We start from the raw sequence: 24,820 nt of genomic DNA on the forward strand, positions 1-24,820 counted from the left end.
CTTGTTGACCTAGTAACTTACAATGAGAAGTGTTAGTGTCAGTAGGACTTAAAGCTGTGTGTTGGCTTTACTTGAAAACAGAAACCTTTATTGTCATAGCTGGCCCACACGTACGGGGTGCCCGGCACTGGTCTAGTCCCCAGGGCATGTTTGAATTCATCCATTTCTTGCTCTCAGGTCAGCACCTTTTTTTATTCCCATTGCCCTGGGGGGGATGGAGAGGGCGCAGAAGGGTTAACTCACCTCAGGCGTGGAGTGGGATGTATCTACCGTGGAGGAGTGGAGCTCAGGTAGTCAGACTCCAGGATTTGTGCTTTGCCTCTGTGTGAGGAACCCCGAATATTTTACAGCTGGATAGGAATCCAAAAGAACTAGGTTCTGGCCCTCAGCCAGACTGCTTTATGCCGAATACCCCTGGTTAGTGACAGCAGGTGAACTGTACTCTTCTTTCCTCATATTCTGGGCAACTTACAAGGTCTCCAAAGAAGCCTGTGTTCACATGAGGACGTATTTAAGTTTTAATTTCTCATTTATTGCTTTGTTTACACCCTCCCTCATCCCCCAAATATTTCTAAAAATTCAAATTAGAGAGCTGGGGGAGAGAGAGAGAAAAAAAGAGGCTTGGGTTGGAGAGGAAAGAATAATAAGCAGCGAAAAGAAAAGTAAGGGATATGTGTTTTAAGCTCCTGTAAAGTCACCGAACAGGGGCCATCACGTGACTGTCAGCTTTATGCTGACAGATGAGATACCAATGGTGAGGTCCGGTAGAGCTCGTGGAAACTAACATGTGTCACTTATTCTGGGAAATAGTTACCTAAATGGCACCGAGATCTGAGACAAAACTTCCCCAGGTTCTCTTCCTGTGCTGTACAAAAATACCAGAGGAGTAAAACAACATGACTCCCAATTTAATGGGCAACACCTAAAAGACAGGAGCAGATGAGGGGACAGAGGGACAGAAGACTTAGTGTGAGAATCTAGAATTGTGTCTTATTTATTTATTTTCTTTCTGTTGCAATTTAAAAGATTAAGGATTTATTTTGGCTCATGGTTCAGGGGTATAGTATACCATGGCAGGAAAGTCCTGGAGGCAGGAGCTTGGGGAAGCTGGCTGCATTATATCTGCAGTAGAGAAGAGGCGGATGCTTGCTCCTACTCATATAACATCTTCCTGTTTATCCTGATGGAGTGCCCAAACCCAGGAAATGGTGCTGCCCTTCTTTTAGATGAGCCTTCACAACTCAGTTAACCTAATCAAGGTAATCCCAGCCAGGCATTCTTAAAGGCTCACCTAAGCTAGATAGTCCCCATGGTCAGTCTGGAAGTTTGTCTCCTGTGGGATTCCATAGCCTCTGCCAGTATAAACCATTATCAATAGCAAGGGACATCGAACAACAAAGTGGGTTAATTCATCTTTCAGGCCAAAACAGCCTGTACCCAGCAAAGGACCATTCACGGGAGGAGGCTGCCCAGGCAAGTTCTGGTGAGATCCAGCGAGGAGAGAGTTCAGCCACTTTCTTTTAGGGAGGGGGCATTACAGAGTTTGCCCTGTAGACATTTCTTTTTTCATTTCTGTTTTCTTTCTCTCTTTGCTTTTTGAGGCAGGGTTTCACTGTGTGGCTACACACTGTGTAGACCAAGCTTGCCTGGAACACCCTGAGCTCTGTCTGACCCTGCCTCCTGGGTGCTGGGATTAAAGCCCTTTGCTGGGCTCCCTGGTCTTTTGTTTAGACAGTCCTTAATGTAGCTTGTATTTTAGACCTTGCACTGGGCCCTAGGGTCAGGGGGTTGGGGGTTCTTAGGAACTATAAGATAAGGTTTCATCCTTATTTGTTGGGTCCCAACTTAGTTTATATATCTACAATTAGATGATTGAGTATACTGTTTAATCTTGTAATTAAAAAAAAAAGTATGTATAGTGGTACATGCCTGCAAACGTAGCACTCAAGAAGCTAAAGTAAGAGGAGCCTAGTTCTGCAGCACCTACCTCAAAAAAAACAAAACATAATGAAATATATTTTCTATTCTAGAATATTTGACAAATGCAGATAAGCAATAAATAAATATATTAAAATTTAAAAACTGTTTTTACCACCTAGAGATAATCAGTGTTTATTTCTCAGGTTTTATTTATTTTTTTCTGAAAATCAGTTTTTAATACAAAAATAAAATAGAAGCAATTAACTTCATGAATGTTCTGCAAGTGTCAGATCGAGGTATGCTGTGGACTGGTTAATATTTCCTCTCTATATTGCCTGTATTGTGCTTGAAACATCATTTCAATCACAATTTGTGCCTTGTGTGGCATTTTATCTTTTATGGGATCACCTTTGGCTCGTGAAAACTGGTTTGTGGTTGAAACTTGTGCCTACTTGTCAGATATAGCACTGTGTGGCTCAGTCTTCAGAACATTGTCCATCCTGCCCTTCATATCCCCACAGGCTCTCAGTTTGTGTAGAGAGCATTTCCGTAGTTTTCAGCCACCCTCAGGAGCCTTACACTGAAGGAGGGTGGTTTACATGGCTTGTCAGTGTATAGGACAGAGCTTTGTTCTCACAAACACAATTTGAGAAATTTGATGGGCCATGGGATAATAAATGCACTGAATGCCACGTGAACCTTGAGACCATCTCCTTTGAACAGATTTGGTGACAGTCTACTGTAGTTGGAAACCTGATGTCTGACCTTGGCCTTCTCCTTCAAATGGGTTATTGATTTTGGTAGTGAGAGGAAAACAACATAAATATTTCATGTGTCTTGTGAAAATAAGTCTGTGGAACTTAGGAGAAACTAGCCAGTGTTCTGGGTTCTTTTGTTATGCACAGTAAAAACATAGAAAGCATTGCATGCATGCTCTTTCAGTAAAACTTGAGAGGAGGAGAGTCTCCGTGTAAAATGGCCTCAACTAGTGTGTAATCCATCCCTGCATAAATAATGAATCAATGCTGAGAGTGATTGCTTGGCTTTCAGAGGTACACAGGGACTGTTTTCTCTTATAAGTGTGATGTGTTTATACCCAGTGGCCGAGTAAAGTCCGAGGGAAGCATTTTGAAAACTCCCTGGATGATGATGATGGTAATGGGAAAAATGAACATTTAGTTGGTTCCACATGTCATGCCTGGTAGCAAGCACTCTGTGCCCTCTCTCTCCTGTTTTTTACTTCCCTGTAAAGTAGGTCTCTGTATCCTTGTTTTACACAGGATAAGTAAGCTACATGATGCCTCAAAGCTACTTGTGAATGGTGTAGCTTGGAAATAGAGCTTAGGCTTTAACTTGGACACGTGCCTTTAGTGTGTGTGTGTGTGTGTGTGTGTGCGCGCGCACTTGAGGTCAGAGGGCACTTGCTGAAGTGTGTTCTCTCTCTCCTACCATGTGGATCTCAGGAATCATACTCAGCTTATTAAGTTTGGCTGCAGGTACCTCAACGCACTGAGCCATCTTCCTGGGCCAAATGCGAGGTATTTGGAGAAGTACCAAGAGATCCTGGGGTTCTTTTAAACTTCTGCATGATATTTGCAAACGAATGCACATTTAGATTGTCTCCAGTCTTTGGTTATAGCAGTGTTATAACAGATTAGTTTAGTTTTGAAAATCCAAAGGATTTAGTCATGCAGTGGAGTTTGTGTATAAGAAGGTGGACACTCTGCCCTTTTTAGAGGCATTTCAAATTGATCATATCCATTCACCTAACCATCAAAAATTGTGACCCAGCCAAAGTAGGAAAAAAACTCAATACATTTTTTTCTTGGATATTATCACGGATGGTCAGAAGGAGGGAAGCACAGAGCATGGCGGTTGGGGGAACTGAGAAGATCTCACAGAAGAGGGGTAATATGAAAAGGGTTTTGAGAGCTGAGTAAGAGTTTACAGGACTGTGAAGAGGAGAATCATTTGATTGAAGCACAGAGAAAGCAGTCCATCCCGCTATGCACATTTGACTGGTCACAGGTACCAAATTTTTCTAAGAATCCAGGGGAACTTGGATTCACACACAGAACTGCAAATTGTGTGTGTTATGTGTGTGTGTTATGTGTGTTAAATTAAAGAGAAAGCCAAGAAAGTCATTTGCCTAGTTTTTTTTTTTTTTTTTTTTTTTTTGGAAAAAGGTTCTGTTCCATACAGGCAGTGAGAACTGAAGTGGTCACATTCTAATCCTCCAGGCATGTGCCCCTGAGGATGTGGCTTTGGGTATTGGTGGACTGTTGAGCTTGTATCCACAGTTAAAGAGGGTTAGGTACTTCAGATGGCTAAACAAGTTACCTGATGACTGATGCCACTGCCTTCCTATTCTTGCCAGTTATTTCCTGTTTTATTTTTTAACACACAAAGAACTTTTTTGAACATCACAGGGAAGTTTCTCAACTTATTTTTGGGGCAGGAATTGAAGGGCAATTTCGTAGTTGTACGTTTTGATTGGCAATGGATTTTAAAACTGTATCACCCCTAAGAATTTGAAGAGCAACTTTGGTTTTATATTCTTGGGATTCATCAAGCACTTAGAGTCCATCTTTTCTCCTGGCTCTCCTGATCTCATGGGAACTTCTGAGCAATTTGAACTCAAACTAAGTAAGATACACAACCAATGGCTGGTAGCCGAGCCAGAGGGATTCTGCCAGGTCCCTTACAAGCGTAAGTAGGAGCATCCAGGGCCTAACTCACTCCTGAGACAGAAGCTATCTTCAGCCTAGGGTTTCTTGAGACTCTTCCAACAAACACTGCACTTCCTGGGTTATGCTTTCATGCTCTGCCCTGAGACTCAGTTAGATAGGTGTTTCTGACTCCAGAATTCTGGAAGATTCCTGTGTCTCCTCTTTACTTAAAGTCCAGAATCTGACACTTAACTCTCATGCATTGCTTGCTGAGGTTTCTGGGGTTTTATAGAGCACATACTCTTAACTCTTTGTTGGGGTGGGGAGGGTCTGCTGTTTTGATGAATCAGCCAGGCGTCATCTTGATGGTCCTGGAAGACCTCGATTAGAGACATTCTTATAGATTTTTCTGGCAAAGACACTGGCCTTGAAAGATTACAACAGAAACCATTCCCTCCCAAGTTCATATACCAAACAAATATGTGCCAAACTTGAAGCGTTCCCAGCCTTAGTTTTCTGCTGGGGAAGAAAGCCACCTCTTCTACCATGTCTGCATTTAGGGTCTAACTAAATCCAAGTCACCCACTGAGCTGCCTACCAGGACCTGGCCCTAACATAAGCTACTTTCTAAAGTAGGAGTTGCTGCTGTGGCAGCTGCTGCCATCCTCTTTCTTAGAACCCCCACCCGTGGAGTTCTGGTTCTTGTTGAATACCTTCCTTCCCCTCCTGGAGGGATAAGTCTGTACTTGAACATTGAGGCTCAGGAATTCTTAGGGGACCTTTCCTCCCTAGAACTTGATTTTGCTCCTTCCGAGCTCTGTTTTCTATAACAAGCTCTTGCCCATTTCCTGGTTTGGGCTGGTTGTCTCTGATGTCAGGACACCTGTTCTGTCACCCCCTTTAGACTGGTGTCTAGATCCCAGATGCTCCTTCATCTTTCGCAGACCCTGCTGGCATGGCCAGCTTGTTTGCGCATGATAGGAACATCTTAAGGCACCAGGACCACAGACCTGGGGCCCTTCCCATAGCATCTTGCTTAAGTCTTCTTCACTTACAACAGTTAGAACTTGGATTCCTTTTTTCTCTGTCCAAGGTCCCTGAGGATGAATTCAGTACTTCTCATCTGATGATTAAATGCACCCTCAGTGTTAACCCGATCATTGACCTGTTATGGTTCCCATCTCCAAAATACTTATGTTAAAATATAAGGTAAGGGTCTGACATGTAGCTCCGTTAGTAGAGGGCTTGCCAAGTGTGCACAAAGACCTGAGTTCAATCTTATATATCATATAAACCAGGCATGATGGTGTACCCTGTAATCCCAGGTGGAGGAAGGAGGATCAGAAGCTCAAGGCCAAATTCACCTACATAGCACGTTTGGGGGCCAGCCTGGGCCAGCATGTTTGGGACCTTGTTTCAAAACAAATAAAAGGTGTATATATAGTATGTAAGAAACAAGCTTCTGGAAAGGAACTCTCCAAATAGTGAATATCTTTGTAATGATAGGATTTGGGTATGAAGACCCCCCTCAGAGTGGACATAAGAGGTCCATGCTGTGCAGTGTAGGGGAGGACGCCAGCTATAGAAATGAAAAATAAAACCCAGTTTTGAGATGAAGTTCTGGTCTTGAGTTTCCACTTAACCTGCTAGGTGACCTTTGTAAGTAGACCTCACTTAGTTCCTTCATCACATCTCAAATCTAATTGCAAGTTGACCTCATTGCTTTGGAATGGCCTTTTATATAATTTCTCATGATTCTAAATAATTCCATCCACACTGTTTCTCATGGACCCTTGGAGCTTTTAGATTCTCTGCCCCTCCCTGGTGCCTAGTGCCATGTGGGTCCACATTCATGGAGAGATGAAATACTCTAGGTCAGATTGCTGTGGCCGATACTGAGAGAGAGGAGAGGGTGGCATGAGGACTAGGGTGCGGTACAGTATTGATAATTAGCTCTGACGCCATTTCATTTCGTCTTTGCCCTTGTAGAGTAGAGTTTTGTTTACAGCTAACTGGGGAAAGAATGCTGGGAGGCTGGCAGGATGTTCAGGAGCTCCATATGCATGGATTCTAAGGAGACCATTATAAAAAGTGACCGTACATGTGTGGCTTCCAGGACAGGTTAAAAATATTTTTTTGTGATTTGTTTATTAAGCTAATATTTTTATGATTTGAGAACTTTTGCAATGTATTTTGATCATTTTCCTACTCTTCTCCTAGTTCATTCCAGATCCAACTTCTACCTCCCCACTCCCTCTCAATTTTGTGTTGTCCCCTCCCCCTTTTTTAAACAACCTGCTGGATCCAATTTTTGCTGCCTATACACTCATGGCTTTGGGGCCATTCTCTGGAGCGTGGTCAGCATAGCAGAAGCCGCACCCTTTAAAAAAAACCCTCTGAAAGAAGCAATCAACCCTTACAGAATTTTATGTTTAAAAACGTCAGCTCTGTGGATGTGAGCTCTAGGGATATGACTTGTAGTTTTTAGAAACTTATTCTCTCGTTAAATGCCCTTTCTGAGTTCACCTTTCTTAAGCACTTCCATCTTGTCTTTCTGACTCTTTTAAATGACAGTCTTAAACTCTGGGTTCGGGGTTATACCTTGCTTTCTAGGCATTCTAATGTTTGACTCCAGGCAGGAGGGTTTTCATTGCTGTTCTTTAATCATAGGGATGAGACATCTTCCCCTAAGAGAATGACTGTCCGTGTGTTCCCCTGCATCATGGTACAGGCCACCAAGAAACTAAAAGCTTTTTCCTCCCCTCCCCCACTACTAAAGAAACAAGGCTTATGCCTGGGGCTAAAGGTGTATATAATTTATATTTATAAAGGACTTTATAATTAGAGCGATAGAAACAAGTTTCATTGCAGTGGCTTTAGGATTAAAAATATCTATTTATAGGGAATTAAAATACTTTGAATATTAATTTGTTGGGACAGATGGCGGGTATGGTGGGCTGCGTATGTCTGTAGACTGTGAGTGTAGAGGAGAGTGAATTCTGTGGTTACCTCAGAGCTTACAGTTCAGGTGATCACGGTATTTAGGTGGGGCCGCAGCTCTGAGAGTTCAGGTTCTTCTTTTTTCTGTCCCAGCCACTCCATTCTCATCTTACATAGCAAATAATGCCAGAGAATCTAGGCTTGGGAGGGAACCAGGGCATCCTTAGAGAATGACTCCATACTCACGAGTATGTGAAATGATGTTCTGGGTGTCCATCAATGCAAATGAGTTTTTAAAGCATCAGTGAGCCTAGTGTGGCCTCAGAGGTGGGCGGGACGTTGGTCCTACAGTGTCCTGGACGTGAGGTACTGATTCCCAACCTTCAGGGGTTGCTGCCTTCCTTGTCAGGCCCTGAGAAAATAGGGGGTTTCTACTCTAACGGTCCTGGGATTTACCCTATTCTGATTGTGGGCTGTTCTCGGAGGAAGTTCTAGAACCCCCTGCTCCCTTTTGACTCTTCCTTCTTCCTAAGTCTGAGGTGGGTTGGGGAAACATGGTGGTACTTCACCCAGTAAAGGTCACCTCTGGCCCTGTGGGAGCCTCTTGGACTTGTTGGGGCTTTCTAGACCTTCTTATTTCTGTCGAGCCCTTCCTTTCCATAAAGGGTCTCAACTTTGAGGACCAGGGCTCATTACCTGGGCGTCTGCTGCTAGGTGGCCCAGGTTGAGAGATGGAGACTCCAGATGAGGACTAGAGTGAGATGGTAGGAGAAGCACATTGTGCCGCACTTCCAGGGCCACCATCTATCCCTGCCCCTTCAATGACAGGCATGGTGCAGACCTCTGAAGTAATGTTGCTGTGTTTGAGAGAGGACATTTCTCAAGGAGGAGTCTCTCCCTGAAAGCTGGGTGTCTCAGTGAGAGTGCCTGTTCAGGTCACCTTGCTGGTTTCTTACAAATAGCTTCTTTGAACTTATTTCCCATTTTTGAGCCTATTTCCCACCATGGCCCTCCGTCTCCAACTGGGGATTAGACAAAGGGCCTCATCCATAGTACCCGTGAGCCATAACTCCAGCCATCTTTTTACTTTGGAATGGAGTCTTCGATGAGTTGCCCAAACTGGCCTAGCCTGGTCTTGAATTTGTAATCCTCCTACCTCAATCTCCTGAGTAGCTGGGATTGTAGGACTTCACCATCAAGCCTGATTCTTTGAAACACAGTCTTTGTGGTCTCTTGGGTGTGCTGTGGAAAAAAAAATTGGATCTTTTTGTTTTCGGAAGAAGGGCTCAGTTTTCAAAAGTATTACTTGTTGATTTTTTTTTTCCTGCTCCTTTTCTCATGATTTTTACATTTTGCACATGCCCAGGTTTTGTTTGTTATACTAGAATTTGAATTTTAACTTTCTACTACAAACTTAGCCATTCTTAGGTATAGTATATTGCCCTACTTGAGCGTCCGGGCTTGAGGTGAGGTCAGTGTGGCCTCCAGTGACTCTTCCCTGCCCTGCATACTGTAAATCTTTGTTTCTGTGCCGGGTGTGAAGTTCATTTGTACTGAACACATTTCTAACATCACATTGTCTTGCTAGTATATGCCTGTGGGGGCTAAGTCCAAGAGCATTTCATTAATGCTGGTATTCTAGATATTTAAATCTGAAGGTTTTTTCCCCCCACAAACTTTTTAAACAATAGTTACACACATTGATACATGAAATGATTAGACCTGTTGTTTCAAATTATGGACCTCCCAGTAGTAAGACAGAATGTCTGTAATTAGTACACAGAAAGGGCGAGGACAGGGGAGTGGATACTTCAGGGGAGGAGAGAAACAGGAACAAAAACATCAGAGCGAATCACTGAAAGGAAAGTTTTGTTTTGTTTTGTTTTGTTTTGTTTTTTCATAAAATTGTCTTCTGTTTTATGAAAATATGTGTGCACAAGCAGGTTTCTTGTGAACTCTATTTCTTTTTGTGGGTCTTCTTAAGGCACTTGAGAAAGTGCACAAATAGGCCTAGACATGTAAGTGTTTCAGTGATTCCCCACTGGGAGAGCTGGTTGTGCCTTCTCTGATAATGTGGAATTTAGTTCTCAGCCCCTGGAAATAATATAAAAAACAGCTGAAGGATAAAGTACACTCCTCCCTCCCCCTGCCCCTCTGATCTTGAGAAAGCCCTAGGTCATGTTCATACCCCAAGTGCAATCTCTCACCCTTTTTTCCACTCTGTGTCTCAGGCACAGTGATCTGGTGGATGTCCCCAAAATGTACTTCCTGCGCTTCAGCCCCTGGATACTGCCACTGTTCTTTGTTCTGGGGCTTGCTTTTCCTACCCTCTCCTTGCATGGGCACCATATGTTATCATTCTCAGTCAGAGTAGATGTTGCCTCTCGTAACCCAAGCTGATCTCAGCGTTCGCCATGCTGCTTTGTGAGTGTTTTTGCCATTGTAGGTGTTTAACTGTCTGCCATTGCTTTTCATGACTATTTGAGGGACAAAGGGGAAATAAAGGGGACCCCTGTTAGTAAACCCTGATAAATGCACGTCTTCCAAATTGTCCTTCAATAGGACATTAATAAAGAAATATTTTCTTATAATGCCTATTCACTCTTGACAGTTTATAACATAAGGAAATAAACATGACGTGTAGTTCTGCCACCCAGGGAAATAGCATTTTGTGTTTTCCTGTACTTATTCTTTATGCATATGTTGCTTTACATAGCTAACTGCATGTACATCACAGCCAGTCTCTTAAATGATAGTAAAACATAAGTTTGTTCCCCAAAACCTGTGTTTTTTTCAAACATTACTGATCCTAAGGCCTTACACATAGCAGACAAGTGCTCTGCTACTGAGCCTTAGGTTGACTTTCTACTTTGAGGCAAGCTCCCGCTCAGTTGTCCTGGCCTGGAATCCTGGTTCTGCTCCCTGGTAGCTTTGATTTTGGGATCATCCCACTTGAACCTTCCAAGTTCCTGGGTTTACAAGCAGGTGCCACCAGACCTAGCTCAAAACCAATTTTTAAAGATGATAAAACTTTAAAGGTGACCTACATTCTAGAACTGTACATGTGTACACATTAATGAGTGGGTTTTTTTAGTTATGAGTAATTGTATATTCATGTTCCTAAATATATTTCAAAAGTACAAATTTAAACTCATTTAATTATCCAGCAGCAAAGGACGTAATGTACCTTCTGTTCCCTTAATAAAAGCATTGGGATTCTTTGCTAGGATATTGTATGTAATGCATTCCCTAATATACAAGACTAGGAATTTGATTAATACTGTTTGGTCAGTGACAACAAAGACATTTGTAGTAAGCTCTAAATAACAAATGCTGACTAACAGTGCTGACTAACCCAGACACACACTGTCAGAAGCTGTACTCGTGTTTTCACTCTCAGGAACCTGTGTTGAAAGCTGACTTCTCTGAGGAGTGTCCAGTGCTGAGAGCTTGGGTTCTTCATCAGGACCTCAGTGGTGTAGTCTAAGCCTCATGAACCCGTGGCCCTAGGGAAGCTTCTTCCTGGTTCTATATAACCAGACTAGGAACTTCCCATCCACAATTGCAGCTCGCTCAGCTATGAAATATAGTTAATAAAGGATTTGGATTATTTCAAGGATTCGGAGAATCAGTGCAACTTAGTACTTTGCATGGTGCCATGGCAAATAAATGCCTTGTAAATGTGATTTAGAAGGGTCATTCAGTTTTCAATGAATAGTTCTAGTGTCGGGGAATTTCCTCTCTCTGGTCTTTGATATGTAGAGTCATTTGCCCAGCTAATGGTCTCTGTCATACAGGAGAAAGCTGAACCCAGCCTCATTTGGGATCTTTGTAGGGCATGTGGGCTGCAACTCCCCTTGCTCTGCCATAATGTGCCTTTGTCTAAGTTGTTACTTTCAGAAGGGGCCACAGGATAAGGGCTCTTCTGTACAGGGGCAGATACTGAATTTTTCTGGGCTACTTGAAGTCTGTAGTGACTCTGCATGTAGCGAGAGCGTGATCCAGACAATATGCAAATGAACAGCTGTGTTCTGATAAGTGATAAATCTTCACTTCTGGACACTGCATCTGAATTAAGACCATTTTCATTCATTGGGAAGTACTATTTAAAACTGTAAAGCTATTCTTAGGTCGTGGATCAAGAAACTAGGGATTGCTGTCCATTTTCAGTCACTGAGCTTCTTCCTTTCCCAGAAGATGGTCCATATAGTCTCAGAACTGAAATAATTTTCTTCCAGTTTTCTCCCGTCCCTCAAGCTAATGAGGAGTGTTTAGCAACCATTGTTCTCTTTCTCTAATATTTAGTCATCGAGGGCATAGTCAGCAAAGAAAGAACTTGTCATTTGGAAGTTTGACTCATGTTCTTTGGGACATTTATGTTACATGTGGAAGAAATAAAAGTAGCCAGGGAAAAAAAGCTAAGGTTGCTGAAAGGCACTGCAGAGTAGAAGCAAATGGAAAAAAAAAATAAAAAAATAAAAGGACTAGAAAGGCACACTGTTAATCAACAGAACCCTCTTGTCAGGAAAACACTGGCTACTGTTTGTAAGGAGCCCGCCATTCCTGCAGCTGAAATCAAGACATATTTTAGGCTCTGCTGTCTTCCTCGCTCTTTCTTTCTGGATTGGATAGGGAGGTAGCTGAGAAGGGGTTGTGTTGGAATAAGAGGAATAAAAATAGTGTTCATAGTCTTTCCTGTTAAATACATGGATTAATTTGCTTTAATCCAAGAATATGAGTAAGTGGAAAGAAATGTATTCAGTTACGTTATTCTTTGCATTCACAGCTCTTGGACATTGCTGTGCCTCAAATCACACTGATTTTCTTTCCAACAATTGTCTCTCTTTATTTTTTTATTTTTTTATTTTTTATTGTCTCTCTTTATTTTTGAAGCAGTGTGCTTTTGTGGAATGATACACATGGAAATCCAAGCCAAGAAATATGTTCTGAGATAATCTTTCATTTATGGGCGTTGGAGTCCACAAAGCCCCAGGGAGGCCTGTGTTGGCCCCACAGAGCACAGCTGTTTCCTTTCACCTCAGGAGTGGAAAGATGGCTTTGGGTCTTGGATATCGTCCCTTAGACTCCTCTGTTTTTTTTTCTGAGCAGAAACATCCTGTTTCAGGGGCTGTAGAGGTGGGTCAGCAGTTAAGAGTACATGCTGCTCTTGTAGAGAAACCAGGATCAGTTCCTAGCACCTACATAGGCATAGCCTGTGACTATAACTCTAGCCCCAGGGGCTCTGATGCCCTCTTCTGGCTCCCTAGGGTCCTTGCAGTCACATGCACATACCTACACTCAAAAAATAAAACAACTGTAAAACTAAAAAATAACAAAAATAACCACCCCATTTGATCATGTGCCTGGTAAAAAACATTAATGCTTTCACTTTCCCTGAGAATATTCTAAGGTAGTGACTTTTTTTTTTTAATACCTGTAAAGTGTGATATAAGATTAATATTGCTTTCATTCTCTTAGGCAAATGTGAAAAATAAATGTATATACTAAGTTTATGTTTTTATAATTTATTTTTGATCAAATGACTTTCTTTTGAGAATTCTCAAATTGGTTGTACTATTTGCCTTTGAGCGGGGGGGGGGAGAATATAGTGTTTCTAAAGCATATCTGAATTTTAAAATTAAAAAAATGAGGAACTATATTGTATTCCTTATAATTTTATTTTTCAGCAGATAGCCTGGAGTGTGGCTTTTGGGTTCATCTTTTGGCTTTGACTTTTAGTAAGATGTGCTTTATGTGATGATCTAGTCCATAAATATTCGTGGAAACATTCGTATACACAAATACACACATACTCACCCACACACTCGGGAGTGCAGGAGTGCTTCTCTAGCCCTAAAATCTTAGGGCTAGAGAGATGGCTCAGAAGTTAAGAACACTCGCTGTTCTTCCAAAGGTTTTACAAAAGTCCTTTTAAGCTAGACTCATGGTGTGGAAAAATTATGGTTTCTGTCCTTTTTGTTTGTTTGTTTTTAAGTGAAATTTTTTTTAAGATTTATTTATTTTATGTATATGAGTGCTCTGTTTTCACACACACCAGAAGAGGAAATCAGATTCTATTACAGATAGTCGTGAGCCACCATGTCGTTGCTGGGAATTCAGGACGTCTGGAAGAGCAGTCAGTGCTTTTAACCTCTGAGCCTGGTTTCTGTCCTTTTATATGAAGTTCTGAAAATTGGTGTATGGCTGGCACATGGCACAGTGGATAAAGTTCTTAGCACTCAATAATGAGAGCCTCAATTTAAATTCCAGGAGCCCTGGCAAAAGCTACTTTCATGGCCTGAGCACTCCTACATGGAGGTGGAAGGTAGAGGCAGAACTCCCAGAAAACTCTCAGGCCAGCCAGCTGAGAGTTCATAGTAGAAAAACAGGAGAACCTTCGTGGAAGGCCTGGGCTGGTTCTTTGGCTGCTTTCACATTGTACAGACACACATACATACATACATATGAACATTATGCATGAACACAGAAAGGGGTCTGCTAGATTGTCTAGTAAGTTTATAATCATATCTTCACTTTTTGAATAGTTCCTTTTTTTTTTTTACTATATTACAGTATTTCATTCTGTGTAGATGACATTATGTTTTGCCAAATATGAATTTTAATAGTTGCTTGTTTGCTACCAGTATGCCAAAACCTGTATTCGATATATTCTAAAATATCTGTTGAGGCATTCATCCATCCCAAGTGAAGCAAACATTTCAGAAAATCGTCATTATTTCAGAAGGTATAGAATTCTCTCATCTTTTCTGATCTAGTTGATCTTTTGTTATTTCTTGAGACAGTCTCCCTGTGTAGCCCAGGTTGCCCTGCATCATCCTACTTCAGCATCAGGGCTGGATGCTGAGAACCAAAGGATGATAGCCCTGGGCCACGCTGCATGGCTTTCTTTAACCTTTTAAAGCTACACATCTAGTTTCTTGATCTGCTAATGCTTTCTGACCCGTGGTTTTAAAATGCTACCACTCACTTGCTCTGGGAATGGTGAGGTAGCAAGGGCAGGTTGCTTTGGCTTGTGATATTTTCTTGTGCAAGAGAGAAGCTTTTCTAATTTCCCTCTTTTACAAAATATGTGGATTAGTCAAGGTTCTAGAACTGCAATTTAAAATCTTAATAGTATGTTAACACTTGTGGAAAATGGATTAATGCTACTGCTGAACAATTTCTTTTGCTAATTCCTGCTAGCTATTTGTGAATGTTTGATTGTGTTTTGTTTTGTTTTGCATTTGATAGTTTTAGTGATTAAACACCCCTAATCTGAATATTTACAATCCTAAGTGTTCTGTAATCTCTAATTTGCTTTTAGAGTAGTCTTAAATTCCCAGGCAGGATTGAGTGGAAGGAACAAAGACTTCCTGCCTGTCCCTGGCCAGTCCCTATGCATAGCCTCTGACCTGTTAGCAGTTTCCCCCACTGTATTTTTTGTTGCTGTGACAAAATAATATGACCAAGGCAACCTGTAGGAGGAAGAGCTTGTATGGGCTATGGTTGCAGGAGAATAATGTTCATCATGGTGGGAAAGCATGTAAGCGGAAGCAGCAAGCATGGCTGCTGGAGCAGGAAGCTGAGAGCTCACATCCTTAATCACAGCATAAAGCAGGGACAAACTGGAAGTGCTGTTGGAGTTTGGGCAAGGGCTAATCTCAGTGCCTAACCCTGAGTGATGTACCTTTTCCAGCAAGACCTTGCTACCTAAATTTCCCTAAACGGCTTCACCAACTAGTTACCAAGTAGTTGAATGCCTAAGAATATGGGGCCACTCTTACTCAAACCAAACATTCAACTTCCTGCCTCCCATAGGCTTATAGTCATACCATAATGCAAAATGTATTTAGTCCAACTTGAAAAGTCTTTGTAGTTTTTCATTTTCTCAACACTGAGTCTCTCCTGAGACTCAAGGCAATCTCATATTTATAATCCCCCTGTAAAATGAAAAGGCAAATTAACACTTCCAGTGAATAGTGGCATAGAACATACATACCATTCTCGAAGGGAAGAATGGGGCACAGTGAGGAAAAACTGAACCAAAGCATGACCAGAACCCAGCAGGGCAAATGCCAAATCCTGCAGTTCTATGTCCAATGTCTGCTGCTTTAATCTGAAAGGACTTAGAGGCTCTGCCCCTCCAACTTTGCTGCCTACAATATGTATCTTTCTCTCTTGAGCTGGTTCCATTCCCTTTATAACTCTGCTTGGCAGAGATCTTGTGGCTCTGGCATGCCTAGCATCTTGGGTTTTCTTCTGCAGCTTAGACTCCACTTGACAACTTTACACAATGGCTTTTCACAGCCTCTTGCCCTTCATGCAAGGATTCTCTTGTTATATACTGCCTGGCTTCTCTGAAACCACGGCGGAAGAATCCAGTACCCCTTCATTCTTGCAACCTCTCTGCCTCTGAAGCCAGTATCATGTAGACATGGACTATACTGCCAAGTTCTACGGCCAGCTTGGGATGGACCCTGCTCTCCCTGAAACGCATTAGCAGCAGAGTGTTTAATTAGTTGTGTTCTAATGTCCCAGAAAGGGGATTCTGACACTGAAGCTGTCCACTTCTGGGTGGTACCTTGGAGAAGATGCCTTCTGCTCTCTTCTACAAGTCGGAAGCTTGGTGAGTGGGATCTTGCCCTGAGGGCACCATCCTTTTGTTGCAGTGCAGAGTAGGGCTTTGCTTACTCTAACAATTACAACCTCAAGCCTCCAACAGTAAGCTTCCTTTTCTTCTTCTCGACAAACTGTACATTTTGTCCTACTTGCTTTTTTATTGTAGACTACATAAAAGTTGTCAATAATAGCCATACCACAGATTCAGTATTGTGCTGGTCATCCCTGGGATTTGGGATGGTGCCGTGTCTTCTGCTTCAGGTAGGCCTCAGTAGCAGCTGCATCCAGGTTAGCTTTGGCGAGTAGAATTGAGCTAGCAGCTGCAATTAGAATTACTTCTTGATTAAGTTTTTGCTAGTCAACTGTCATACTCCATGGTCCATTTATCTGTCTTCTGCACAGACCAAATAGAGTTAGAGAGATACGGGAATTACCAAGCCTGCATCTTTCAAAACCTTGATGGTGATAGTTTCTGTAATCTGTTTCAGAATGTGATATTGGATCACTGTTTTTTGCCTGGTATGTTGTACTATTGAGACCATATCCTATAAGCTAGTCTAATAAATCTCCTTTTAATATATGTATTCATTCTATTGGTCCTGGTCATTTAAAGAACACTGATTAATACACCTACCAACACTGACACATCAATATCACCCATAGACACATTTATACTGATGCATATCCATCATTACAGTACAACACAATCTCTTCACTGCCCTAAAAATTATCTTTGCTGACCCCTTTCTTCCCTTTGATCTTTATGCTGTCTTTATAGTTTTTCCAGAGAGAGGGAGAAAGAGAGAGAATCACACAGAGTGGTTAAAATACATAGCTTTTTCAGATTGATTTCTTTTACTTAGTAATATGCATTGAAGGCTTAGTAATATGCATTTACTTAGTAATATACATATTTTCATGACTTGCTAACTCATTTCTTTTTATTGCTAATGGTATTCCATTTTCTGAGCATGTCTTTCTGGGCCAGTCAGTTGTTGTAACTTGAATAAGCTGGGCATGGTTGAGACAAGTTTTCTTCGCTAGTAGCTTGAATAGCATCTTCCAGCACTCTGAAAGCTAGCATGTAGGATGAACCTTCCAGATCAACACCAGGCTTACTTTGCAACGTCCTATGACCTAAGCATGTATTGTCTTTAGTAACAAGGTCTTACCACCAAGTTCTGGATAACAACTAAAAGCATTGGCAATATCCTATAATATTTGGGGATCTAAGGGACCTCACTGGCCAATTTTATGTCAACGTGACATAAGCCAGAGTCATGTGGGAAGAGGGAACATCAACGGAAAAAATTCATCCACCAGAGTGGACTGTGGGCAAGCCTGTGGTGCATTTTCTTGATGGATAGTGGGTGTGGGAGGGTCCAGTTAGCTCACTACGGGTGGTGCACCTCCAGGCTGGTGGTTCTGGGAGCTATAAGAAAGGCTGAGCGAGCTTTGGAGAGCAAGCCAGTAAGCAGCACTCTTCCACAAGCTCTGAATCAGCTCCTGCCTCTAAGTTTCTGCCCTGCTTTAGTTCCTGCTCCCAACTGCCTCCAGTGAAAGACTGATGTGGAAGTATACCAGAAATAAACCCTTGCCTCCAGGTAGCTTATGATCATAGTGTTTATCCCTCTAAAGGAAACCCTAAGTAAGACACTAGCCAACAACTCCAAAACAAGTCCTTGACAGCTGGCATGTGGCTTTTTATCTGTTAGCGTCTGGTGTCCAGTAGGTCATTGATTTTATAGGGTGACTGCTTCCACTGTTTTTGTGTTTGGGCGTACGCCAATTAGATTCAGGTATGTGAAGCGCCGCAGCCCTTCACTGACAGTAAACAAGATAGACTGGAATTTTTTTTTACTCTCTTTTAGAAGTCCTGAGTCATCTAAACTGTATTGTTTCAGGGTTCCAGAGGTGCAGAGATAAACACTGGAAAAGCCCACACTTCCTCTCTCCTGTCTGAGGAGACCAGATCCCCTCCCTCTACTTTTTACCCTTCAGTGACCTTGACTTTCATGTTTTGAAGTCTGGGGCCAGCCTTCCTCCAAAGGAAAAGACAATACTTGACTGTTGCTAGTGATCCCCTACATTCTAGGAGCAGGAGGAGTTAGTGAGAAAAGGGAAGGGCAAGGCTGGAAAATGATGCCTCAGAACCGGGGGCAGTGGCGAGTGGTGGTTAGAGCTGCTTACCTCAGACAGCAGCTCTGTCTGGATTTTTCTGCAGTGCTGCAGGATCAAATGCAGGGGGATCAGATGCTGTGGGATCATCTTGACACAGTCCAGCTTGAAAAAATAAGGTTACGTTGAGCCTTTTCTGGGCCTTCATTTTGATGAACTCCAATTTTAGGCCATTTCCACAGTCTCTCAGCTCCCAGTCTTTGATGCCTGCAACCATACCTGAGCAAGAAAATAAGCAGAGAGCCGTAGAAAGCATGTGTTCTATGTACAGCAGCACAGCTCTTTGCTATTTGTGAGTCTGCCTTCCTTAAGTAACTTTGGAATTGATCAGTGTTCTTGATCCATTGCTGTGCTCCCTCCCTGTTGTTAGATGACTGTCAGGATGTCAGCAAGAAACAGAGCTTTGGTTTTGTCCCCCAAACATTCTGCTGTAAGCCAGAAGTATATGGAACACTGTCCAAAGTTAATTTAGTATGTCTGCAGGTCCAGTGGATTACATATTAGTATTAATTGCTCTTAATTGCCCTGCAGTTGTGAGGAATCTGGTTTTGTGATTCCTTAGACGCAGATGTTTCTGTTACACTGATTCATTTCTAGTTCACTCAGTTTTGAGAATTCCAGCCCTGAGCTTTTAGAACATGAAAAGGATCTATAAAAGGCTAATGCCCCAGGATTAAGCAACAAACAGAGTCCTGTGTCAAAGTGTCTTCTGCACTTCACAGATAGAATGCTGCTTTGTGTTTTGTCTAATTGCTGTTCAGTATTTAGTACACATCAAAACTGAAAGACCTTCAGTTACACAAATTAGTGGTTTGTTCATTTACTGTGTATGTACTTTCAGGTTCTTTACTTCTTACTGACTTTTATCTGAGCCCATTAAGTTGTCATTGTGTCTTGTTTCCAAGATTATCTACATCTCTCATGCTTACCATTTTCTGTAAAGAACTAGAAAGTTCTGTTGTTGATGCTGATCACAAGTGAACTACTTCCTTGTGTGACTTGTCTTTGTAAAGTTTGAGGTAATTTCGATAACCGATCTCCAGCATCTGAGAACAATCAACTCTGCAGAAATCTTGCTCTGGCAGCAACTTTCCTCCCACCCCTTGTGTTTACACCAACTCTCACTCTGTGGCCAGGCGATCTGCTATGTAGATCAGTCAGGCCTCAAATTTACAGAGGTTCCAAGTGTTGGGATTAAAGGTGAGTGCCATCACACCTGGCTTCTTCATTTCTTTTGTGTCTTCTTTCTCCCTAAGGGTTGTGATGTATGGATAAAGACTCCAAAAGAGCAAATTAACAAAAACAAGAAAAAAATTACATTTATTTCTGTCAGTGAACTTTCTGTTGATAGAAAGAGAGAATGGCTCAAGAATTCAGGTTGCAAAGAGCGGTACCTCTCTCTCTGTCTGTTCCTGTGTGCTTGTGCGTGTGTGTGTGTGTGTGTGTCAGAGTCAACCTCAAGGGTCCTTCCTCAGGTGCCATTCGCCTTGTTTGCAAGAACTTTACCAACTGAACTATCCCTCGGCCCTGCTTGCTTTTTGACAGGGCTTCACTCTGGTACAGGCTGAGCTGGATGTTACTGTGTGTGCAGCCCATGCTCATGGCAGTCCAGCCTTGGCCTTTAAATGCAGTGTTATCATTGACTGCGGACTCACAGTTGAGAAAGGGACATAGGAAGGCTTCCATGATGACCCCTATTCTCACCCCCTGGAAAAAGTAACAGCCTAGAGAGAAAGCCATTGAACAGAATTCTTAAAAAATTGTGATAAGGATGCTGAAGTGTAGGTCTTCACAGATGATGGCTTCTGGAAGGGGTGGGGCAGGGGAGTACTCAGTTTTCTGTAGGGGCTGGCCACTGGGAATTTGACCATGCTCCAGTAAGTATGTGGGCAACACAAATTGTAATTTTTATTTGGGTGGGGGGAGGCCGTAAGGGTAGGGGGAGCAGACAGAAGGTAGGAGGATTGGGAAGTGACTGTGATGGGGTGCTTTATGTGAAATTCCTAAGTAATCCATACAAATATTATGTTGGAAAAAATAAATAATATTAAGACTCAGTCCCTTGGTCCCACAAGCCACATTTTATGTGTCCAGTATCTACATGTGACTAACACAAATAGCTTTTCTGCACTTGTGTGGAGTTACACTGGATAATGTTTTTCTCACGCTACTGATTTGCAGGCTATTTCAGGCACAGGCTTCTGAGCTTTCCTTTTCCCACCCATTCTTCACTCTGCAGCAGGGGTTGCTCAGAGGTGGGCAGGGCTCTGTGCTGGACACTTGGAAGTCTATTGATGGAACACTAAAAATATGTCTTCATTAGACCACATTGTGTCAAACAAAGGTTTTTTTTTTTTTTTTTAATACTCCAGGAAGCATTCATGTAGTTACAAGTTGTATATGTATTACATTATGTTGTTGTATTACAGAATATGTTTAAATAGCAACAAGGAAAGCGTAAGATAGCAAGCTTCCTTATCTGCCTTGGAAGCCAGTTTTGAATGGGACTTGGCTTGGATGTTTGTCATCTCTACAGGATCTTCCAGGACATGGACTAGACTGTTATCAGTCTCCAAATAGATAGTCCTTCTGTTTCGATCTCTTTCTTAACCTATCTGTTTTGTAAAGCACCTCTCCTTGCTCACCGTAGACCCTATACAGCTTAATTTGTATTAATTTTGTGAGCTTAAATTCATGCTGTATGCATAGTGGCTGCGGGGAAATTGAACTGTTAGAGCCCTTTCCTTCAGTTGCACTGGGCCAGGGCAGATGACACAGCGTGCTGGGGAAGTGCTAGGGAACACGTGGGTGGCGGGTGATGCTGCTCTTACATGGTTCTTTTCCTTTCCTCCATTTCTGCCTTTTTTTTTTTTTTAAGAAAATATAAGGTCCTAGTAGATTGATTTAATTTAAGAATTTTAAAAGCATTTAGATTATCCTTCATATTATTTTGTTAAGATGCTCAACTCTATCTATCTATCTAGACGCAATCTTTCTGTGTAGTTCTGGGTGACCTGGAACTTGCTATGGTGACCAGGCTCCCCTCAAACTCATAGAGATCGTTCTGAGTGCTGAGATTAGAGGTGTTGGCCACCACACCTTAATTTTATTATTCGCTTGTTTGTTCATGTTGTGTACCTGTGCTGCATGTGTGCAGGTTCCCACAGTCAAATGCTCCACCACTCAGCACATGCAGGTTCCTCGAGAGCAGAAGAAGGCATCCATCGCCCTGGAAGTGGTTACAGGCAGTTGTGACCTGACTGCATGGGTTCTGGATGGGGTCTTCTGGAAGAGACAACTTGTCTTAACTAAGGAGCCGTCTCTCTAGCCTCTTCCACCCCTAACCTCTATATTTTTAAGTTTGATGTTAGTATTGGAAAAACTGCCTATACTTAGGACAGAAATGCAGTAGATCTATATAATTCCTGTCAAACAAAGCCAGCACCCCAAGACATGTACTAACATTCATTTAACAAATGTTTTAAAGATGCATTCAATATGGGAAAGGTACTTCCTCTAAAGTAACATTTCTGAAATAGACTTTTAATTTGGGAATTCTAACAGGGAAAAGAAAAATCAATAACAACTGAGAATAAAGTTAGAAATAAAAGAATTGATCAGTTTTTTTTTTGTTTTTTTTTTTTTTTCTTTTAGGGCAAGTTAAAGTCTTCAGAGCTCTGTACACATTCGAACCCAGGACTGTAAGTATTCTGATTTAAGCTGTAAAAGTGACACAGCAATGTAAGGTGATTTTAGTTAAACACCTGTTCTGGCCTAAGTAGTCTGCATTTTCTGCCATTCTGCCACGGCTGTTAGGCAATTCACAGGAAGAGTGTTCAGTCCGTCCCCACTGCTCTCCTCAGTGAGCGCTGAGCTAAATTCCAGGTTGGTTTGCATGGCCTGAGTTTGGATGTCATGGAGTCCCTCACATTGCTTCTCTCCTTGTATGTGGTGACATCTATTTTCAAGTCACCCAGTGGCCTCCATATGGAAATATCTATAAACTTCAGAGACCCAGTCTTTGTCAGGCTTCCTGTGAACCACACAGCAGCTTTCCTTACCTTCTCCTTGACCCTCTACCTCATGCCTTCTGCCAGTCTCCTGGATCAAGATCTTCTTGTCTCTTCTGTATGCATTTTTTCTTTGCTGTGGCTCCTGGTGCTCTTACCCAGGGTGTAGTGTGTCCCTGTATTGTACCACACGCTGCATGAGACCATGAGGATAGTACAGCAACAGCTGAAAGCTAGCGAGGCACGAGTGAGCCAGCAAGCACCAATCCTCCATGATTGGAGGGGTTCCTGCTCCCTCAGTGATAGAAACACAAGCCACATCAGCCCTTTCCTCCTGTATGCTACATGTGGTCAGAGTGTCCTAAGACAGCAACAGGAAGGAAACCGGAACGCCCTCCTTATGTTTCTCTGTAGCTCCCATTCCTGCAGTCACATTGTTTGTATGGCTTTCTCACTCTGAGTACTAATTCACTGCCACCGGGCCAGGGCCTGCCAGGAGATCACCGTCTGCTGTCTCCTAGCCTGGAGACCCAGCTCCTCATTTGAATATAATCCTGGACCCAGAACCCAGATTGAGTTGTCAGCAGGGCTGTTGTCTTCTGAGCCTGTTGTAGTGGCTCACAGTAAGTCACTTTCTCCCCATGTCCTCACATGGTCTCTCCTTGGGTGTGTCTGTGTCCAGTCTCTTCACGCACACCAGTTATGTTGGGCTGAGGTCTGCCTTGCAGCCCTCATTGTATCTTCATCATCTCAACAAAGACCTAGTCACTGAGGACAGTCACATTCTGAGGAGCTGGGAGTTAGGGCAACAGCCTAAGTTGGAGAGGAAGCGCAGAGGGCCATGACAGGTGGGTAGCCTGAGCCCAGAGTCATGTTTAGCTTTGCTTACAGGGACAGTCTCTGATGGGATCTGCATTACCCATGGAGGATAATGAGGGAGGAGAGCACACAGCATCAGTTATCCCTGCCAGAGCAAACAAGCTTGAGGCTGCACAAGCCTCCTTCTGTAGAGTGAGACCTATGTCCCGAGGGTAGATCGAAGTGACTCTTGACTTTCTGTTCTCCCCAGGTGTCCTGAGCTGGGTCACTGCTGTCCTTTCTCACCGACCTCCTCTCCCTGTGCGGCTCCTCCTGACCTTTGGCCTTTCCTCACTCAGTATGACTCAAGCTTCTCTGTTCTATTTGTGTTCCCTGCTCAGTTAATGATTCCAGTGTGTGGCTTTAGTCTGCCACCTGCTGCACATCTGTATTTCACTGTGTGGTCTCCTATGGTCTAGTTCTTGTTTCCAGTGCTTCTGGCCTCTGCCCCTCCTCCTTGTATTACCTAGAGGACTCTCAGTAGAGCCAGTCTCTGCCGCTTTTCTGGACCCATGGTGTAGCCCCTCTATGCTCATGTGAACTGGGTGCCCTCCCATGAATACTGCTCTGGTTCCCCTAGAAGTGGGTGCCTTGTTATACCCAGTTCGTGAGCCCCCCAAATATCTACAGGAATCGACTCCGTTGCAAAACACATGAACGTCTTTTTATTGTAAATTACAAGCTGCAGCTTGGGCCCACACAGCCCCACCGCCGAAGCGGTGGGAGCTGAGCGTGCATCCCCAGGTTAGTTGGGTGATTTATAGATTCTGGTCCCTCCCAGCATACCCAAGGCAGGGGCAATTCCTGCCTGGCAAGCATCTATTGGTCAAGATGCTACATTTTGAATCGATTGGCTATAGGAAGGTTCCCAGACCATTGACCATGATCAGGTGTCCCTCCCTAGGGGGAGGGTCCAGTTTCCTAGCAACCGTATCTCTAGTGGGTGGGGAAAGAATGCAGTGAGGTAGCTCTCCCCTCAGGGCATTACTAACTATTTTACCTCACCTACTCTAGGTTTTAACGATAGCTGCCACTTTATCCTTTGGTCTCTCAGCTCTTTGACTGTGACCTGCTCAGGCATAGTGCTGTACAGGTGCTGTCTCGGGTGCAGAACCCAGGTTCAGAGCCTGCGCTGGGCTTTCTGATTTGTCCTGCCGCCTGTGACCTGGAGGTTACTTAGCCTTTGTCTGTTGTTTCTGTTGGTTTTAGTGAGAATATAATGTAAAGGCAGCAGTGGCTGGGATAGTTTCTATTGCCGAGGAGCGCTGGTTGCTATATTTGATAGACATTAGCAAATATTTTCCTTTGGTTGATATACTGATTACTAATTTACCTCCATTTCTTTGGAAGGAGTTTCTCCATGCTTTTTTTTTTTTTAAAGCTGTGGTCATTATTGAATATATGGAAGAAAATACATATTTAATTCATTAGGTAATTAAAAATATTCTATCAAAAAACTGTAGTTTTTTTGAGGCTACCATCTCACGTGGCCTTCCTTTACCCATCATTAAATATTGAACATTCTCCCAGGCGTTCGTTGACTTCTGTGAGGGCATGACCCAGTCTCTTGGGCAATGCTGGAGCATAGTTTGTTCTCTTGTGGCAGGCATCCATAGTATTTGTAGG

The 24,820-nt window shown here is 42.8% G+C and overlaps 1 protein-coding gene across 1 annotated transcript in view; it reads left to right on the forward strand.

Moving 5' to 3' along the window:
• Positions 1-24,820, forward strand: part of Ostf1 (osteoclast stimulating factor 1) — a 48,000-nt gene that overhangs the window by 4,679 nt on the left and 18,501 nt on the right. Inside the window, exon 5 of the mRNA XM_055614179.1 lies at positions 21,981-22,027. Within this exon, the coding sequence (XP_055470154.1) occupies positions 21,981-22,027 (47 nt within the window). The remainder of the gene's footprint in view (positions 1-21,980; positions 22,028-24,820) is intronic.

This window comes from Psammomys obesus, unplaced genomic scaffold (assembly GCF_907164565.1).
Source record: "Psammomys obesus unplaced genomic scaffold, mPsaObe1.curated_primary_1811, whole genome shotgun sequence".
NCBI lineage: Eukaryota > Metazoa > Chordata > Mammalia > Rodentia > Muridae > Psammomys > Psammomys obesus.